The sequence below is a fragment of the Pleurodeles waltl genome, chromosome 6, assembly GCF_031143425.1.
Source record: "Pleurodeles waltl isolate 20211129_DDA chromosome 6, aPleWal1.hap1.20221129, whole genome shotgun sequence".
NCBI classification, from domain to species: domain Eukaryota; kingdom Metazoa; phylum Chordata; class Amphibia; order Caudata; family Salamandridae; genus Pleurodeles; species Pleurodeles waltl.
Genome location: NC_090445.1, coordinates 1095117678 through 1095137653, shown reverse-complemented (window position 1 = coordinate 1095137653; position 19976 = coordinate 1095117678). Strand labels below are relative to the sequence as shown.

Genomic DNA, 19976 nt, shown 5'->3' with positions numbered 1-19976 from the left:
TCCCAGAATGAAAAGACATAAATATAGGCTGGCAGAGCTACTCACGCGCGGACCTGGCGAACTATGGGATATGTTTCAGCAGCATAAGGAGTGACAAGTAAGTTATTCTCACGTCAGTGGCAGCCCCCCATTTTCAAATGATAAGATTTTGACAGAACACCAGGCACGGTGCTGCCACAATGTTAACTTTACCTCATCTCCGGATCTCACTCTGCTCTCTCATTGTTTCATTAATCGGATGTCTTTTTGGTCTCTTTGCCTTACTTTGCCCTATTACTCCTACTGGAAGTGGAAGATGATTTGTTGAAATCTGCAAATTGTGCAGCAAATGGTAAAAAATGTGGCAATTGTGGTAAATCCACAAAAATTAGGGAAACTAAGCGGCTGCAAATTTGCATAATTCCAGTGGACCGCACGACTGCCTCTAGGGTGAGACACTTCGAGTTTTCCACAGAGACCACCGGCCCCCAAAAAGGGCTTTTGCCTGAACTCTGGTTCTACAGCTGCACCCTCTGCTGTAGTGCACCATGATGCAATAAGCATAAGGTCTGAGTGCTTCAAGAAGCACATAGTGCTTACAGAAGTCACAAAGATGAAATTATGACAACCTGAAATAGGCCTGGGCAACAGCCTTACTCAGATGTCAGCCTCCCATGTCCCATTGGACACCTGGTTAGAAACGCACATTGAGGGAGAATCACGATCGTAAAGGGCACTGAGGACTTGTCTTCAGTCCTACGGTGAGGACAGTTACTCAAATCCATATTGTACACTTGACTCAAAACACTAACACCGTGAGTACCAGACTCCCAACTCACTGATGACTAAGTTACAATCTTAGGGCCAGATGTAGCAAAGGGTTTTTCCCATTCTGTGTCAATGGGAAAATGTGTTCGTACAGAGAGTGTGGTTGGGTTTCAGTCTCAAACTGAAGCATAGATTGAAGTCCCTCACTTAAGAACTGGACCCTAATCTCACCTTAAGAGATTGATTGTAGTCTCAAACTAAGGGGCAGCTTCAACTGCAAACCGAGGGCTGTCTTGAGAGGCTCACATCATTTAACTGATGTCTGTGCTAACTATAAAAAAAAAAAATGAATCCATCTTTAACTTCACAGAACAAACCCACAAGTACTTCTCATAATTTATCATTACATAATCAGTACAGTGGGTGATAGCATGGCGGCCCAAGATCACACATTGCGCATATTGTTAAATCCGAGCAGCAGAGACTACAACACTGATTTAGAGTTGAGCATTAATTAAAAGATTCTCTAATTTCTGGAGAAAGTGTTGATCTCACCATGAACTCCAGTGGTAGAATCTGCTCATTCAAAGGCACAGTATAGGGACATAAATTCAGTAGATGGTTTCCATTACATACTCACCACTTCCTCCAGAAATTAAAGTATTTTATGTTTACCCCAAACTATACATCAAGCCCCATTTGTTTTATTTACAACCCAGTTCTTAATCTACCATGCACCATGTCCCCCAGTGCAAGCTCAGAGCTGCAAGATAAAACGTTCAAGGCCTTAGTTGACTAATCATATGTGTCATATGTGCCACCCAAAACAAAGTATGGAAAAAAGAAAGAAGTGCGGCTTGGCGCAGCCCTCATCGGGCTCATTCACGCAGAGGGCCATGGCATTGAAGCGGACGTTCTTACCTACATAGAGGGGTGGTGGTGTTCGTGCCTGCGAAGACCTGCAGGGTCAGGGTAAAGCGCGTACTGACTACTACACTTGCATTGGCAGTGCCACTCGCAGATCTGGGCTCCAGAGACACCAGTGACTGGTACAAACACTGTAGAGAAAAATACAAATGGTATCACATTCAGGGTATTCAAGAAGAGTAAAAGGAGGTGTTCATGTACATCAGTTGGGGTTAGCCAGCGGAAGGAGCTACTACACCTGACTTTTTCTTCGATACCTCTGGCTGTGCCCCCCCTACCCCTAACTGTCTAAGGAAAGGTCTGCACGGTGTCCTGTGTGATAGCTTGCCACGCACTGTTCCTTCTTTGGTGTGGGGAAAAATGAAGTTCCTTTGGTTTTTATGAGGACATTACCCAACATGCCTCTAGCAAACCTCAAAGGACCTCAGAAGACTGCATACATTAAGCTTTTAGATCTTAGATATATTTTCATACTTTTCCATGTTAAAGGGTTGAGGGACTTGGAACTATTCACTTTCTCTGCAATATGGAGGTTGACCTGGGAGAGGTTTGTACTTCTGACAGAAATTTATTTTGAGGAGACTGAAAAGGGTTCCGTGTCCATGGAGATCTGTCCCTTGATCAGAGCATAAGAACAGAATAAATTAATTTAACTGAAGAAAGTTAAATTCAGTATTGTCCTGAAGGAAGATGCCCATTATTAACCAGGCTGTGAAATGTCACAGCAGTTGTCTTGCGGTACTGGATCTGATGCCCTTTAGTAACATGGCAATGGGCTATACTTATGAACATTAATGGTTGTCTTTTTGATACAGTAACACTGGCTAAGATAAAACGTGGAGGATAAATTGTTTTAGATACTTTTGACACACAATTCTGATATGTTTTAATGTTCTTATAATAAATCTAAATTAATCAGATGTATAAACCTGTATACTACCCCTTTTCTTTCTGGTCGCCTTCTATTAGATTGATCTTGTCATCCATTGCGTCAACCTTATCAGGTATGGGAGTAATGGCAATTTCACCCGTAGTTGACAAGGTAATAATCTTAATAAAAAGGGTTAACCTGGGTCATTTAGGAAGAAGTAGCATAGTATCATTTTAAAATGTATATATAATTTTGATGCCCTAACTGTATTAGGAAGACTTTTTGAGGTAGGCACCAAATGTTAAATGGCTTAGGGGAATACAAAAGCCGCAAGACGAAAAGAAAAGACCCTTGTTTACTTTGCGGGGTTCCCCTTCTTGTCCTTCTCTAGCTCATCCCAGCAAGTAGAAGGCTGTGCAGTGCGTAAGGATGGCTCAAGAGTCAATCCTTTAATGTAATTCAGAGTAGAGGCTCAAAGTGTGTCTGTTGTCATACTTACAATAATCCAGACATTTTTGCAAATCAACAGCCATGCAAGTATTGAAAAAAATGACTACAATAAATGTGAGATATTATTGTATACCTGGGCAGAGTTCACAGAGTTCTGCTACATGGAACTCCGCGAAGTGACCAAGAAACTCTACAGCGGTACGCAGAGTTCAACAACCTGCAAGTGTGTTAGGTTGCACCATTTGTGCTGATTTTTAGCTCGAGTGCTTGTCGCACACTGAAAAATCTGAGCGAACGGCACCACATGCAGCTCAGGAGGGCACTGCTTCTTTTCTGCCGCTCGAGTAGATTTTCTACTCGAGCTGCAGCTTCCTCTACGCAAACGGAAGGTTTCTCAACGCGAGCCGAAGTGACCATCCGCGACTGCCCCCATTGAGAAATCTCGCTGGGAGGTGGTCTGGAGTAAGATTTTGCTTGCTCGAGGCTCACCAACTTACCGTTGGCGAGCACGAACAAGGAATAAACTCTACTACGCGGAGTTTTTCAGAACTCCACGCTCTAAGCAGAGTGCGGAGTGGGAAAAACTCTGCAAACTCCGCGAGCAGAGCAGAGTTCACCTCCCACCCCTAGATTATTGATAAACATTATCCAAACTTGCTCTGATAGTTACATTTAGTTCATTCTTGTTTTAATATATTTCATTAAGAATATTTCCAAATTCAAATATTAGGTCAATTTTATTCTGTGGATACTTAGGGCCTGATTAAAAGACCGGTGGTCCAAGGCCCGCCAACCTCGCAGTGATGGTCGGGCTGCTGTAACTGTGGCAGTCTGACTGCCACATTACAACTCAGGCAGGTGGACCTGCCAGGGTACCGCCGTCCCCACCAGGAACATGGTTTCCGAATGGTGACTGAGGTCGGAGTTGTACTCAGAGGTGTTGAACTCAGTGCTGTCTGGTTGATTACAGCTTCGCCATGGAAAGAAGGCAGAAAGCCAGTGCCGGGGGCGACAGAGGAGCCCCTGCACCACCCATGCCCATGGCATGAGAAGTGCAGGGGCCCCCTGCCCAGCACCCTCGGAATGAGCACTGTCTGCTCTGCAAACAGTATGCATTCTGAGGGTGCGTGTTTGCTATGGTATTGGCCTCATCTCCCTTAAAGGCCAATATCGTAGCATTGTTCCCATCGCTCAGCCTGGCAGGAACACGTAATACAATGTTCCTACTGTCAGCCCGGCAGGAACATTGTAATGCACTCAGGGGGGGTGCCACCTTTATGATTGTGGCACCCTCCCCACAGCTTTGGTGGTCCGCTGTTTGGACCATCGGAGCCGTAATGAGGCCCTTAGCTCCCATTCAGGTCAATAGCATAATATCCTCATATGTAAGCTGGATCAACAGTGTAAACCTCTCAAAGCAGTCCATGGGAGTGGCTTTATTCACTTTCTACACACTTTACTACACATATAATTTAACATACATACTTTTTATTTGAATGAGTGTTTCATACAGTGGGTAGGCATGCATGTGAGGGACAGTCATGTGTTGTGTGATGATGGCCAAAGGGCATTCTACAGCCTGGAAGCTGTCAGTCTGTAGTACATACCTGGGTCATTCTCTGAATGTGTTTATGCTAAATGATAACTTAAGTTAAAATATTGTAACTTTCAACATGAAATGACAGACACTGAGTAAATATGGCCATTTTGAAAGCATGCTTTATAGTTACAAATCCTCATTATCAGACTTTGGTGATTGAGATTGGATGAAAATGGAAGCGGTCACTTGAACTGCATTAGTAATATATCACAATACCTCAATCAGAGGGAACTAATATGAGGAGACTGAAATTCACACGATGCATTGCTGTCAACATTTTCAATTAATGAGTCGCACTACAACAGGAGAATGGAGATAACCGCTGATTGACATGAAATGGCAAATACAGTCAATATAAACCTCAATGAAGGAAATTAATTCTAAAAAGACTTAGGTCCTCATTACGAGTGTGTGATCTTCAGACCGCCACACTCGCGGTGGGACCGCCACACACCAGGCGGTCCCACCACCACATTATGACCCTGGCGGGCGGAACTGCCTAAAGACTGACGTCCCTGGCAGGAACATTGTTCCTGATGGGCTGACGGCGGTCTGAGTTGTGCTCAGCCACAGCGGTGCTGAATTCAGTGCCGCCATGCTGATTGCAACTCAGCTTTCTGCTTGCCTTTCCATGGTGGTCATCCCACCATGGAAAGGCTGGTGGAAAGCAGTGCCAAGGGCTCCCCTGTTCAGCATCATCAGAATGCGCACTGTCTGCTTGGCAGTGTCATCCTCCCCGCGGCGTTGACGGTCTTGTGGTGGGAACATAAATGTCGTAATGAGGCCCTTAGTTATAGAATATTGTGCCTTTGTTGAGTATATCTGCTCATTATTTTTGTTACTTGATATAATCTGTATCAATTATAACTACGGTTCCCAGAATGCCCTACTATGAGCAGCACTGGTACACATTATAGAAATCAAGAATGGACCACCACCTGTGAACAAGACCGAGTAGCCGAAATGTGTTGGCTGGTATTTTGTTACGATGTTTTAATGCCGAACAAATGAGAAAACTAGAACCTTTTGAATGTTGCAAACTTTTTGGATTATTTTATATATATATATATATATATATATATAAATTGATATTGTCTATTGTCTAATAGAGTTAAGCATGTGGTAGGGACACTAGTGCACAAGAAACAGTATGGTTTTATCTCTGGGAGAAGCATCACATATGAATCAAATAATCTAAAACGTTTGCAACTATCGAAAGGTTCTAGTTTTCTCATTTGCTCAGCATTAAAACATCAGAAACAAAAAGTCAGCCAATGCATTTCGGCTACTCGGTCTTGTTCACAGGTGGTATGTATACATAGAAAATAAAAAAGACATTTACTAAAAATATTGTAAAAAATATATTTAAACATTATTAGAAAATGTATTTAAGTCTGGTAATAATTCACGTACTCTTATCGCTCAAGTTTATGCAACAGTAGAGAAAGTTGAGAACTTCAGAGAGGTTAAATATATTATTCCCATTCCAAACAGTGCAATAGTAGGGAAAGCGTTTGACTACAAAGGGGTTAAAATTACCATTCTCAATTCAGTCTAAGCATCAGGGAAAGTGTTGGATTTCAGAGGGGTAAGATATCCTACTCCCACTCCAGTCTGTGCTACAGTAGAGAAAGTGTTGCACTTCAGCGGGGTTAAATATTTACTATTCCCTCTCCAGTCTGTGCAAAAGTAGGGCAAGCGTTGGACTTCGGGGAGGTTAAATTTTCTATTTCCACTCCTGTCTGTGCAACAGTGGCGAAAGAGTTAGACTTTGGTGGGGTTATCTTTACTATTCCCACTCCATTCTGTGAAAAAGTAGGAAAAGCGTTGGACGTCAGGGGGCAAGATTTACTTTTCTCTCTCCAGTCTAAGCAACAGTATGTAAACTAATTCACTTCAAACACATTACATATTTGCTTAATCGTATTAATTGAGAAAAAATATAAAACTCTTAATACACACATTATACATTAACATGAAATATACATATATATGTAGCTATTACAAAAATAAAAAATAAAAAACACTTAACCAGGTTACAAATTTAATTAACAATGTAATATTTCATTTAATTATTACTTAATTCATTTGTCCCACTATACCCCTAAAAGTTTAGAAACCCATAACTAAAATAAATAAGTATAACACAATTGACATAATTGATAATCAATTAAATAACTAATTAACAAAAAATAATCAATTATTAATTACTTAATTACCTTCCCACCCAAGAACCCTACAAACTCAGCAGCGCATATCTACAATGTAACTACTATATGTATTCATTACTCAATTAACATAATTATTAATCAATTAATCAATTAAATATTTAATTGTGAAATAATAATTATTTATCAGATGTTAATTAATCTCTCACCCTATACCCCTACAAACCTAGCAACTAGTAACTAAAATTTGACTGAAGTAAATGATTATCGCAAACAATTATTAATCAATAAAATAATAAAAAATGCATTCTGAATTAATCACCTAATTAGCTTCCCACCCAATAGCTGTACAAATAGAGCAACCCACACCTAAAATATAATAAATTAAATTAGTATTACATAGTATACATAATTAATGTCAATCACATACTTACTTAAAAATTACTGATTATTTCATAATTAAATATTACTTAATCAACTTCCCATCCTATCCCTCTGCAAACTCAACAACCTGCTACAACACTATTAATTACTATTAAAAATACAAAATTGCTGAAAAAGACATACTATATTTTAACAAATTAATAACAATTACACAAACAATAATAACATCAAATTAATATATGAACTAAAACATTCAAATAATTAAAAAACAATATTATTTACAACTATATTATTGAAAAATATATTAACAATTATATTCTTAATAACAATATTACTTACCTGAAAACAAATATTCTTGACAATGATATTTGTGCATCATGAGATTTTAGTATCACAATATTTGTCTGATGTTTCTGTGTTCAGATAATAAAAAATGTATATCTTGTGCAAATACCTATATAGTATGAACTTCACCCCCCGAACTTCACTCCCTGGCCCGTGGCACACACAGTAGGCTTGACCACTTTCAGTAACAAACAACATAGCACGTAGCTTAAATGCAGTGCAGTGCCATTATACATTCCTATCTGATCATTCGCCGTTGAAAATTAACTAATGAGGTACCCTGAATAGAATAGACCACAGATCCCATTGTAGTGGTTGCGACCAGAGGACTTACAAAATATGGTGTTTCGGGATGAGATGGTAAAGGGGCTAGATACTTATTTCAAGGCTAACTGGGGCACTACTGCTACTAGTACCAATGAGTGGGAGGTCTACAGATATGTTGTGAGATGCAAGTGCATTGGCAGCCTAGTTGGAATATACCGACCACACTGACAACTCAAACAAGGTTTGCTGCAACACGAAGATGCAGAATCTACACTACAAAGAAGGGAACCTGTGGATGCTCCTGGCAAAACAAATTTACTAGTTATGGTCTAAACATTAAGAGACACATAGGATGCATTGGGTAGATTTACGCTTTGAGAGAGAGTGCAGGCAGAAGCTCTTCAAGGATGAGAATAAATCCGGTAAACTTCTTGCATGTTTACTATTCAGAGAACAACCTTACCCACAGATACTGTCACACTTAAAGCTCAACAGAGTCCAGATTTCCACTCAGACTGTTTTTTGGAGCATCGAACCGGTATCTCGAACAACTCCCATAAGGATGGACAAGGACACATTTTCAGACACCATTTAGCAGCCATAAGCTACATTGACTTAAGGACGAGCAAACAGAGAGGCTGGAAAAAGACCTCACGAAAGAAGAGTTGTTGGCAGCACTTAATGAGATACTCCGTAGTAAGACATTGGGTTTAGATGGTGTGCCTCCTGAGTTCTATCAGACAATTGAAGCACCTAGTCTATGATAAATTACTAGGATTGTACATGGAGGCCACCATGATGCGGATATTCTCAGATACTGTGAGAGAAGTGCTTAAAGTAATGCTTCCTGAAACTGACAAGGATTCCACACAGATGGGGTCATACGGACTCCTCTCAATGATAAACACTGATGCTAAATTATAGTTCAGGTATTGGCTAATAGACGTAAGCATGTGGTAGGGACACTAGTGCATAAGAAATAGTGTGGTTTTATCTCTGGGAGAAGCATGATCCCAAATATTTGCAGGCTTACCCATGTGCTTCACTCTACCAAAGACATAAATATCAATTGCACCCTAGTGATGCTAGTTCTCGAAAAACCATTTGACACCATGCTTTTGACACTCTAAGAACAATGTTTTGTAAGTGAAAAGTTCCGGACTGAAGACACTCTTTATAACGACCTAGGGTTAGTTAATCACTGTACCGTATACTCACTGGAGCCCTGTATTTAAGGGGAAACAGTGAATGGAATGGAATTGGGATGTATTATTTATTTATTGTCAGTTTTATTAGTAAACATGGTTCATTCTTGCTGACTGAAGAAAGGAGTGTATCTGCACTAAGAAGTCTTATCCTTTTCGGACCGTTTCCATTATCCAACAGTGTTGTAATCAAAAGGTGAGAAGCATAGATGATTGGAGTGTTTTTTTATTAAGATCCTAAAACAGAAACCGCCGCTGTCGCGTCCTCCGGCTCCGCCGTCTTCAACCGTCTCACACTCGCGCTCGAGCACGGGAGCACGCAACAGCCGGCAGCACATGAAAAAGGTTTGGCACGCGGTAACATTACCGCGTGCCAAACTACACAGAACACAACATAATATCTCTTTTTTTTTTTTCTTTTTTTTTTACTTCCAAACCAGAGAAACATAACCCAACATTAGAACAAAATAATAATAACATAACATTAAACCACTACCAGTATTAGTGAAAATAGGCATAACAACAAATAAATTTCCTGCTAACAGCAATGAGATTCCCTAAGTTTGAGCGGCATCGGTTTCACTCGAACAGATCTTCTAGGTGTTTGAGGAACTCCTAAGTTATTGTTTAACGCCAACCGTTCCTGAACCATACCCTCTGGCACCGCTCTACTACACCTTTCCATTCCACCGTCACAGTCGTCATTCACCTTCACAGCTGTATTCATATTCCACCACCGACCACCCTCAACCATGATAGCATTACCACACACTTTCATCACTGTAACTGGACTTCCATAACAAGCATCCCCTTTCCTCACAAAGGTCTGTAACTTGATGCGCACTATATCACCCGGTTGAAAAAAACGTTCTTTTGTAGAATTTTTCTGGTCATATCTAGCTTTCACCCTGTCTTGATTTTTCTTTACCTCACCCCTAACTTTATCCTTGTCGACCACATCAGGAAATTTACCTGACACAATCTTGGCTAACCAAGCCGGGAAAAGTTTAGACGTACTACGCCTACCTTTCAACAGTTCAAACCGGGAGATTTTCGTCACTGAATGTGGTGTGGTACGATAAAACCACAACATCGAATACACAGCCTCTTCCACATCCAATCTACTCGCTCTAGCCCACTTTATACACTCCACAACCACTCTGTTCATTCTTTCGACTAAACCATTCGTTTGAGGATGGTACAGCGAACTCTTCAAATGTTTCACACCAGACTCTCTTAGGAAGGTTTCCATTTCATTGCTCACAAACTGTACACCATTATCCGAGATTAAATATTCCGGAAAACCTTCCCTCCAAAAGATCTCTTTGAGAAACTGTATGGCAGAACTTAGCGAAAAACCGCACTTCTGGCCACTTACTAAAATAATCCATCAGTACAAAAGCATAGTGCATGTGATTAGGGAGAAAATTGAAGGGCCCAACCATATCAACACCCACTTTAACCCAAGCCTTATCTGGTAAAGGTATGGGTTGTAATGGTGGCTTCACAATCTTCAACCCCTTTTCGGCACCATTGCACACAACACATCCATGAACAACCCTTTCTACATCCTTATCCATAGAAGGCCACCAATACAGTGCCCTGATCCGTCTTTTTGTCATGGTGCCACCAAGGTGCCCATCATGCGCATGGTCCACCAATTTTTGTCTAAGCTCACACGGGGGTACACATTTATCATTCCTTAACACAATGCCATCCTCAATTGATAATTCATCAGCCACCTTGGCATACGGTTGGACTTCTGAATTCAAATTCCTTTCCTTTGGCCAGCCGTTGACAATGAACTGCTTAACCCTGGAAAGCACCTCATCATTACTTTCAGCCAAATTCCATACCGTTTCCGTGCACACTTTGGATTCATCAGCATCCACAGCCGCTATAAAACAATCCTCCACATCCTCCTCCACATCAACAGTACATTCATCACTAATCGGTAAACGAGATAAAAAGTCAGCTGTGAAGTTGTCTTTTCCTGGAATGTATCTGACATGAAAGTCATACTGTAACAGTTTCGTGGTGAGGCGTGCGTATAGCGGGGTCGTATAATTGATTTTGTCCCCATTCAAAATGTACACCAATGGTTTATGATCCGTTTGAACAACAAATTTTCTCCCCCATATATAGCTTCTAAATTTCTCACTAGCCCAATAGCATGCTAGCAGCTCTTTCTCAATCACAGAGTAATTGAGTTCTGACTCACGTAATACTCTAGAGGCATAACTAATAACCTTCTCTTCCTTCCCCATACCTTGAGACAGCACTGCACCCAACCATACCTACTAGCATCCACAGTGATGGTGCACAATTGGCTGGGGTCGTACGGACTCAATGGCCTAGCATCGACCAACTCCTGCTTGACCCTTTCGAATGTAGCTTGACACTCGCTGTCCCAAATGAACGATACTTTGTTCTTGAGCAAGTTGGACAAAATCTTCATTTTGCTAGCATAATTGGAGATGAACTTAGAATAGTATTCACACATGCCAACAAAAGATCGTAACTCGTCTTTGTCCTTGGGATTAGGCGATTCCACAATCGCTTTTACCAAACCGGGTCATGGTGTAACACCATCCCCAGACACACAATGACCCAAAAATTCTATTTTTTTCTTGTAGAACTCACATTTTTCTTTCCTTACACAGACGCCATAAGACTGAAAAATTTTAAAGACAGATCTGATTTTCTTGTGATGACCTTCCAATTCCCTAGTATGAATCAAGACATCATCTTGGAAAACCAGAATGCCTTGTACTTCCCCCAAAATTTTGTGCATGATACGTTGAAACGCTGACGCAGCAGAGGCCAACCCAAATGGCATCCTGCAAAACTGGAAAGTGCCAAACGGAGAATTGAAAGCTGTGTAGTGACGCGAATCCTCATCCAACACCACCTGGTGATAGGCTGATGCAAGATCTATTTTGGAAAACCACACAGAGCCTCTGAGCTCATCGAGCAGGTCGCTAATCTTAGGTAAAGGATATGAGTCTACCCATATCTCCTTATTGAGACTCCTCAGGTCCACACATAAACGTAGGTCCCCATTTCGTTTCTGGGCAACCACCAATGGAGAAAGACACAAACTGGACTCTATAGGCTCGATTACACCATTATTTTGTAGTTTGTGTAATTCAGCCTTAAGATCCTCTCTTAGACTAAATGGCACCGACCTGACCTTATGTCTCACAGGGATAGCCCGATCTTTTACCTTAATTTTGTGCTTGAACCCAGCAATCTTACCCAAACCTTGTACAAAAATGCTAGGAAACTCCTCTTCAAATGGTGCCTTCGATTCTGAGTTTCCTACGACAAGGACTTGTTCTTTAGCACCAGGTTTCAACACCATGCCAAACAGCCCTTGGTGGTACCATCCTAAAATGTTCAAACCTTTATACGCCACATACATTTTACCGAAAATCTTTCGATCCTTGAACTCAAGACTATCTTCTATGTAGCCTTCCAATTCAATTTTCCTGCCCTCATAAGACACAGGTGATCTATCGGGAGGCAATAATTCCCTATCACCCCAAACATTGTGGAAGAGATCCGATGTGATCATAGTAATGCGTGCCCCAGAACCCACTAACAATCGAAGCCACTTATCACCAACCCGAATATCAACAAGGGGATCTACACAATGGTTTTGATCTTTAACTCCCCCTACCCTTTCAGTGACTACCACAATCATATCCTGATAGGCCTTAATAAAAGAATCCTCTTCATTTTCCCCCTCTTCATCTACCACTGTTGAGACCTTAGCATGCTTATTAAACATGGATTGACATACTTTAGCAAAGTGACCTACTTTACTACACTTCCTACATGCAGCACTCTTTGCCGGACAACTTTTGCCATCCTTAAAATGAGGCATGTTCCCACATCTAAAACATATGTTAGACGACCTGAAGAAAGGATTGTCATATTTTCTCGAGTCACTTTTTTTTACCGCACTCATTTTAGTAACAACATTCACATGCATTTGATCAGAGTCCTTCACCCCAGTACTTATTGAAAGTTCCTTTAGAGATATCTGCGCCAGCTCAACACTTTTAGCCGTTTTAATGACATCATCCAAGGTAGGATTGCCCATGGTAAGTAACTTCTGCTGAATGTGCTTATTTGAGCAGTGACCGATAAACTGGTCCCTTATTAACTGGTCCTGGAAATCTCTAAATTCACACTTCGAGGCCAATTGTCTCAGTGCACTGACATATGTGTCAACATCCTCACTTTGACACTGCTGACGCTTGAAGAATTTGTGCCGTAAAACCACCAAACTCGGGAGTACATCAAACCTTGTGGACAACTTCTTGGTGGTCATATGATATTCATCAAGTTCCTCATCAGTTTGCGGCAGGTCCGGTAAGTGTTTGAAAATCTCTCTGCCTTCATATCCCAACGAATGTAAAAGAAGACACTTCTTCCTTTCAGGGCGAAAACGAGAGGCTCCAATAGCTCCAAGGTAAGTTTCAAAACCGTCAAACCATTGTCTCCAAGGGATGGAAGGAGCACCTGGAGTTTCCAAAAAGGCTGGTGGAGGATTAACAGACTGCATAGCACAAAACAAGAGGCAGCTTAATAAAAAAAACTTGTTCACATGAATATTGTTTTAATAAAACTGTAGCACTTCAAAACTGTAGCACTTCAAAGCACTACAGACATATTTTCCTCTGTGATTTTCCTCGGTGATCCCCGCTACGATGATACAGTGTATTGTAAAAGTATTTCCACTGTTAACCTTTACACTGTATCCCAATGTAACATTGACACCATCTACATCCAAAATGGCGCTTTAAATTGACAAACACAGCACCTGCAGGGTTCCATACCAGATGTCTGCTGCCAATTAGTCACACGATCCTCCCCCAGCCAGGCTAACAGTTAACATATGCTTCCAGCAGGAAGAAGACGGATATCTCACTATACAGGAATGCGTGGGTGCTTAGCGGCGGTCATGGCTCCCTCGTCGCCAAATTTCCGATGTTGTAATCAAAAGGTGAGAAGCATAGATGATTGGAGTGTTTTTTTATTAAGATCCTAAAACAGAAACCGCCGCTGTCGCGTCCTCCGGCTCCGCCGTCTTCAACCGTCTCACACTCGCGCTCGAGCACGGGAGCACGCAACAGCCGGCAGCACATGAAAAAGGTTCGGCACGCGGTAACATTACCGCGTGCCAAACTACACAGAACACAACAAACAGGTTGTTTGTTTTCCTATGTCTCAAAGAGTTGGGATGTTTCTGGATCGTATGATCATGTGATTGAACAGAAATAACTTTCTGTTTCTTTTTGTCTCTTTTATAAGTTATATTACACGGTCCATTTTACAAAGCACCATGTGACATAACCATGTTAAACTGCTCTAAAAATATAATCAAAGATGTATTTCAATAGTGTAGCTTTTATTTGTTCAACACATTAAGTTCCGAGATGTAAGAGAGGTGCATAAAATACTCCTTATTCTTGGTTCTCAATGCTCTCATTCCATGCTACAGGTATCATTGTTTGAATCCTATGTGAGAAGAAGTTAAAGATCACATTCCTTCTTTCAGAGGACCAAGCTAACTAATCTTTAAGTTCACTGCATTGTCAGGATTCATATATTCGATGAAGAAAACGCATCTGCTGAGAAAATTAAGAATAGAAATAAATGTTTATGGTATAAAGCCACCAGAAGTCATTATAAAGTACAGATGTGTATTTGCTTTTTTTTGCCAACTTTAAAAACAGATGTTGTAGGACATTCTGACATGGTCAGATCTGAAGTTAGCATGTCTGACATTCTGGAATGTAGCTGGTTATGAATGTTTCAAAATGAGATTATCAAAAATGACATTTTTTGTCACTATCAACTTTTGAAATCCTTAAAAATGCTGATTACTGATGTAGGTGACTAGGTTAAGAGGAGAAACTCCAAATAAGTCAAATTATAAAGTTCAACCTCCAAAATATAAGTGTCTAAGGAGGACTTTTGTAATATTATCCCTTAGTTAATATTTATCTTTAAATAGTTGTGCGCCCAATGTGGAATTAGAACAGATTCCTGGGGTCGGTCATTTTAGGTTGCATCCCAGTCAATTCTAGAAGTAGGCTGCAATGCAAAAAGGGATGGTATATTACATAAATAGAGAAAGACAGATAGACACAAGAGTGAAGCTTTCCCACAGAGGCCCTCGATATACAGGAAAACAGAATTAGCTTGGCATCTACTAGCTTGAGAATAGGTTTTTTTTTCAATTATTTGGAAATCAGAAACAATTTTAATTGGAGTGTTCATCTTTGACTGTAATATTTGTTCCCCAGGAACAGTCTGCCACTCTTTGTCATCCAACTGAATTTCCATTCATCTTTGAAACAACTAGTAGGATAGTGCATTGAGGATTGATGTGTCAAGAGCTGGACCATGGCCTTCATCCCAGGAAAGAACAGGATTCACACTTAATCGGGATAAGATATGGTAATGTAAGATATATATATAATTAATTAAGGTAGCATCTTTATGTCCTCTTTCATTCATAGTTGAAATGTTATGGATTTAAAATATCTCAATTCCTTGCACATGTGTAAGATGTCTACATTTTGTATACAAAGTCAATTGTGGAGCTGCAATTTGAGAGCTGCTGTTTGGAATTTAGTCCAATGAGTTATGATTTTTATTCAAATAACCTAATTTATATTTAAACTACATTTGGACTACTAGAAGAGCACATGGTCACTCCAAAACACTCCAAAACAAAGTACTAGCTTTATTATCCTACACATAGGCCATCATTACGACCCTGGCGGTCGGACCGCCACATTATGACTGCGGCGGTAGAGCTGCGGTTGGACCGCCAGCACTGCCAGTTTTCCTCCACAGGAGGGTCTGGCAGTGCTGACCGTCCTAATCTGCCAGGGCAGCGCTGCAAGAAGCACCGCCCTGGGGATTACGACCCGTAACTCCGCCAAGTAAAGACTGGCAAAGACGGGTGCAGGGTGCCCCGGGGGAGGCCTGCTCTGCCCATGCACTTGACATTGACAGTGCGAGGCGCCCCCCCCGGCCACCGCGTCACAAATTTCACTGCCTGCTCTGCAGACAGTGAACTTTGAGACGGGTGCTAGTGCACCCTACGCACTACAGCATTACCACTGGCTCTATTATGAGCCGGCGACAATGCTGTAGGTGGTTTCCCACTGACCCAGTGGGAAACTCACAATGGGTCTGGCGGTGAGGCAGCCGCACTGACGGCAACCTCCCCGTCGAGACTTCGGCTGACAAGCTTTTCGGTCTGTCGAAGTCATAATAACCACATAATGTACAGTTACAACTGTTTGCAAAATAATTACACCATCTTGTTTCCAATCAAGGTGCAGTAAAGTATTACATCTATTTTACATTTTTTTATTTGTTTATTGTGTTTAGAATACTATATATATTTGGATTTTACATTCCATGTTGCGATTTGATCTGTAATGTTTTCTAAAGTGGATTTCAAAGAATGTGAAAGGTTGTGAAATGGTTTCATAAATTAATGCTACGTTTTATGGTTAAGCTTCACAAGAGACTTGATTTAAGTTGTCATTGTGTTTGAGTCAGTTAGTCAATGTGCTAGCTGCCGTTTAATTCGAAGCACATACCCCTAGGAAGATCAAGTATATGAAGTAATTATATTTGATCACGTTTCCATAGTCACTTCTTTCCAAGTTAGTTGTGGTAGTTTGTGAAGGATGTGAAAATCACTGTTCTGCGAATGCGAAATCTAAGGCAGTATCATGCACAGAACTAGTTAAGTTTCGTACATGCATGACTCATTCTCTTCAGTAAGGGTACAATCAGAGTATGGAGTGGGAGGAGCACACCATGCAGCCTCGGAAACAAGTCTTTTCCAAGAACGTTGTTAAACCCTTTGCCACTTCTTTTCAACAAACCACCCAATAACAATATTTTTTATTAATTACGTGTATTCATAAAGATTCCTTGCCTCAAAGTAGGAATTCTGTCTTACATCCTCAATCAATCATGAGTCTGGATGTGAAAAACACAAGCAAATTCTTAAATTGGACAAAAAATGAATACAAAAACAGAGATACCGGCTCGCCCAATTTATCTTGAGAATATGCTTTTGCTGAAAAGACAGAAGCACTTTTGACAAAACTTTGCAATACCGCCCAGCCCGCCGTATAATGAGGTCTAGTCCTTTTTTTTTTTTTTTTCTAAGTAAACCCCCAAATAGGGGTTTGTTTCTGAAAATAAAAATCAATGTCTGAATGGTCTGGTAGATCTCTCCAGGTGCATGGGGGGGGGGGGGGGCATTGTTTCTTTCTTCCAGTGCTGGACCGGAAAAAGCAGCATCAAAAGCTACACCCTAAATAGGGCAGGTCGTTCAGTGCCGTGGAGCAGGTGGTCCTGGGGCAACAGACCCTCTGTGGTGTTTCCAACAGCTGAGCCAGCTAAGGGTCCGCTGACTAAAACTAAGATACTCCCTTGTCTGTATGAGAAGGAGAAACTGAGATGTGGGTGGTTAGGAAAGCTGATGATTTTGCATTACTACTCAATTTTAATTTTGATTCTAAGAAAATAAAGGCAAATAATATTGTTGGGCCTACACAGTCTGGCTATTTCCGGTGTGCTCATGACAACAAGAGACCCTCTCCGATCTACACCTTTACAGATACTTTTCTAGTCGTGACCAATCGCATTTTTGGATATGTTAACCTGGGAAAAATAGAGACCAATCATTTAGCTCCATGTTTTGCCCCAGTGGAGGGATATTTGGTTCAAAAAGAGGGGAAGAGCTACACTCTCAAAGCATAGAACAGAATCGATTTTAAGAAGGTAGGGGAACATAGAAATACATAGTTGCATATAAAAAAGGTACAGTGCAATATGTAGAGCAATGAGTAGAAATACAAAAGTTACTTCTTGCCTATAGTAAATATGGAATTGTACAGGTAAAAAAAGTATTTTTACCATTACATTTGTGAACTGTGTATAGATACAAATTAACTTTTACCCTAATTACTAACTTTTCTATTTCCTTAACCCCAACCCCACAAGTTTTACTTTAAATTCACGTTATCCTTTCCTTTCCACCTGTATCCTCATACCATCTGCTGTGCCACCGGTTTCTCAACCTTCTTCCATCACATACACCACCCTCTACCCTAACATTAACCTCACCCATACCCAAACCCAGTGCTTAGCCTTGTCCTAAAACTAACCCTTACTCCAACCCTAAACATAAACCTTCCCTTACTCTAACCCTTACTCTGACTGTAATACATCCCTCACCTAAACCTAACCTAAACCCTGGTCCTTACCACAACTCTAACTCTCACACCCTTCACAACCCTATTTCTAACCTAACCCGAAAACGCACATCTTTGCTTACATTCTTCGAGCCACACCTTACTCTAACCCTAGCTCCTTAACAAAATCTAAACCAACCTTTTTTACTTATTGTATGTTCTACTTTTTTGTCGTCAATTTTTACTTGTTTTACTTGTTGTCTCTACTTTTTATTACGCTGCCTTTTCTTACCACTTTAATGCAAATCAAAAATATATAAAGTGTTCTGTGTTTTTTTTTTTAATTAGATGCAACACTGTAAGAGAGGTATAAGACTTTATTAAAGCACTAGGTTCATAAAACATTTTCACGAGGGGTCTGTGCCAATGACCTCCCACCTTTTGACAGGCCCCCTAGGATTTCACGATTTTGAGATTTAAAAAAAGAAAACAATAAAAAAATCAGCATGTTTGTAAAACTCTGCAAAGTTTTCAAAATTGCATGCATTTTTTTAAGTGAGGCTAGGCCTCCTTTTATTGGCTTGGGCTGCTGATTGAACAATAAAAAGAGGGCTAGCATCAGGTCAGCTTGGAGCGAAGAAGTTCATCAGTCTCCCTCCTGGTAACACTGGTTTCAAATACACATGGCCCTCCTCCTGTGCTAACAAGCCTGTTGGACGCCCCCCCACCCCATATCTCCATGCCTCTTCTAGCTCCTTTCCACTGCTGACCTTTTTCTCCTGTGTCCTATCTCCTCCGTGATTCCCCTACGTGCCACCTGTATCTTCTGTACCTCCTTCACTCCTTGACTCATGTAACTGAACCCCCAGAGAGACTCTTCTGGCACCCACTCCACGTGTCTCCTGTTTCCCTAACACAGTGTTACTCAAAGTACAGTCTGTGGGCCGCATGTGGCCCTCCCGACCTTCGCATACAGCCCCCAGCTGCATGGCTTGCTGTTTACTTGAGACAGCACTAAAATTCAGAAAGTTATGAAATAATCTGGCAGGCATTTATTTATACATTAACTGGAGTAAACGAAAAGAAGCAAATAGGGTGTCCTGCACCACTTTCCTTTAGGAACACATTAATTTTTAAAGAATTTAGGGCCTGATTACAAATTTGGAGGAAGGTGTTAATCCGTCCCAAATGTGACGGATATACCACCAGCCGTATTACGAGTCCATTATATCCTATGGAACTCGTAATACGGCTGGTAGTATATCCGTCACATTTGGGACGGATTAACACCTCCTCCAACGTTGTAATCAGGCCATTAATGTTTTTAATAAACTTGCAAACATATGCAGATTCTTCAGTATTTAAAAAAGTGTATTTCTTTAACATGCAGACACTTCACCTAAGTACATCAGACTATATCAATGCATTCAGAAGTATTTTTAAAACTGATAGTTTTCAAAAATAAATATAGATACACTCATGCCTCCTCCCACCCCAACCACCATGCCAATAGTGAACTAAAAGGTAAGTCAGTTGTCACATGGAACCCTCTGGGTGGCCTGGGTTGTTATTACACACGTGCAACAGTAAAGCTTATTGAATCAGAGACAAAAAAAGGTTTTGTTCAGTGTGTATCCTGAACTTGAGTATTTCAGGATGCTCTTATATGTCATAATGAAGAAAATGAGGCAAAGCGAAATTACACAATTGCCTAGGATCACACAATTTAGTCTAGTGGGGAACCTGGGATTCATACTCTGTGTTCTG

The 19976-nt window shown here is 40.8% G+C and overlaps 1 protein-coding gene across 1 annotated transcript in view; it reads right to left on the bottom strand.

Annotated features, from left to right (window-relative positions):
• The window catches only part of LOC138300602 (heparan-alpha-glucosaminide N-acetyltransferase-like), a 1159463-nt gene that overhangs the window by 1050864 nt on the left and 88623 nt on the right, over positions 1–19976 (bottom strand). Inside the window, exon 3 of the mRNA XM_069240195.1 lies at positions 1669–1805. Coding sequence (XP_069096296.1) covers positions 1669–1805 — 137 coding nt within the window. The remainder of the gene's footprint in view (positions 1–1668; positions 1806–19976) is intronic.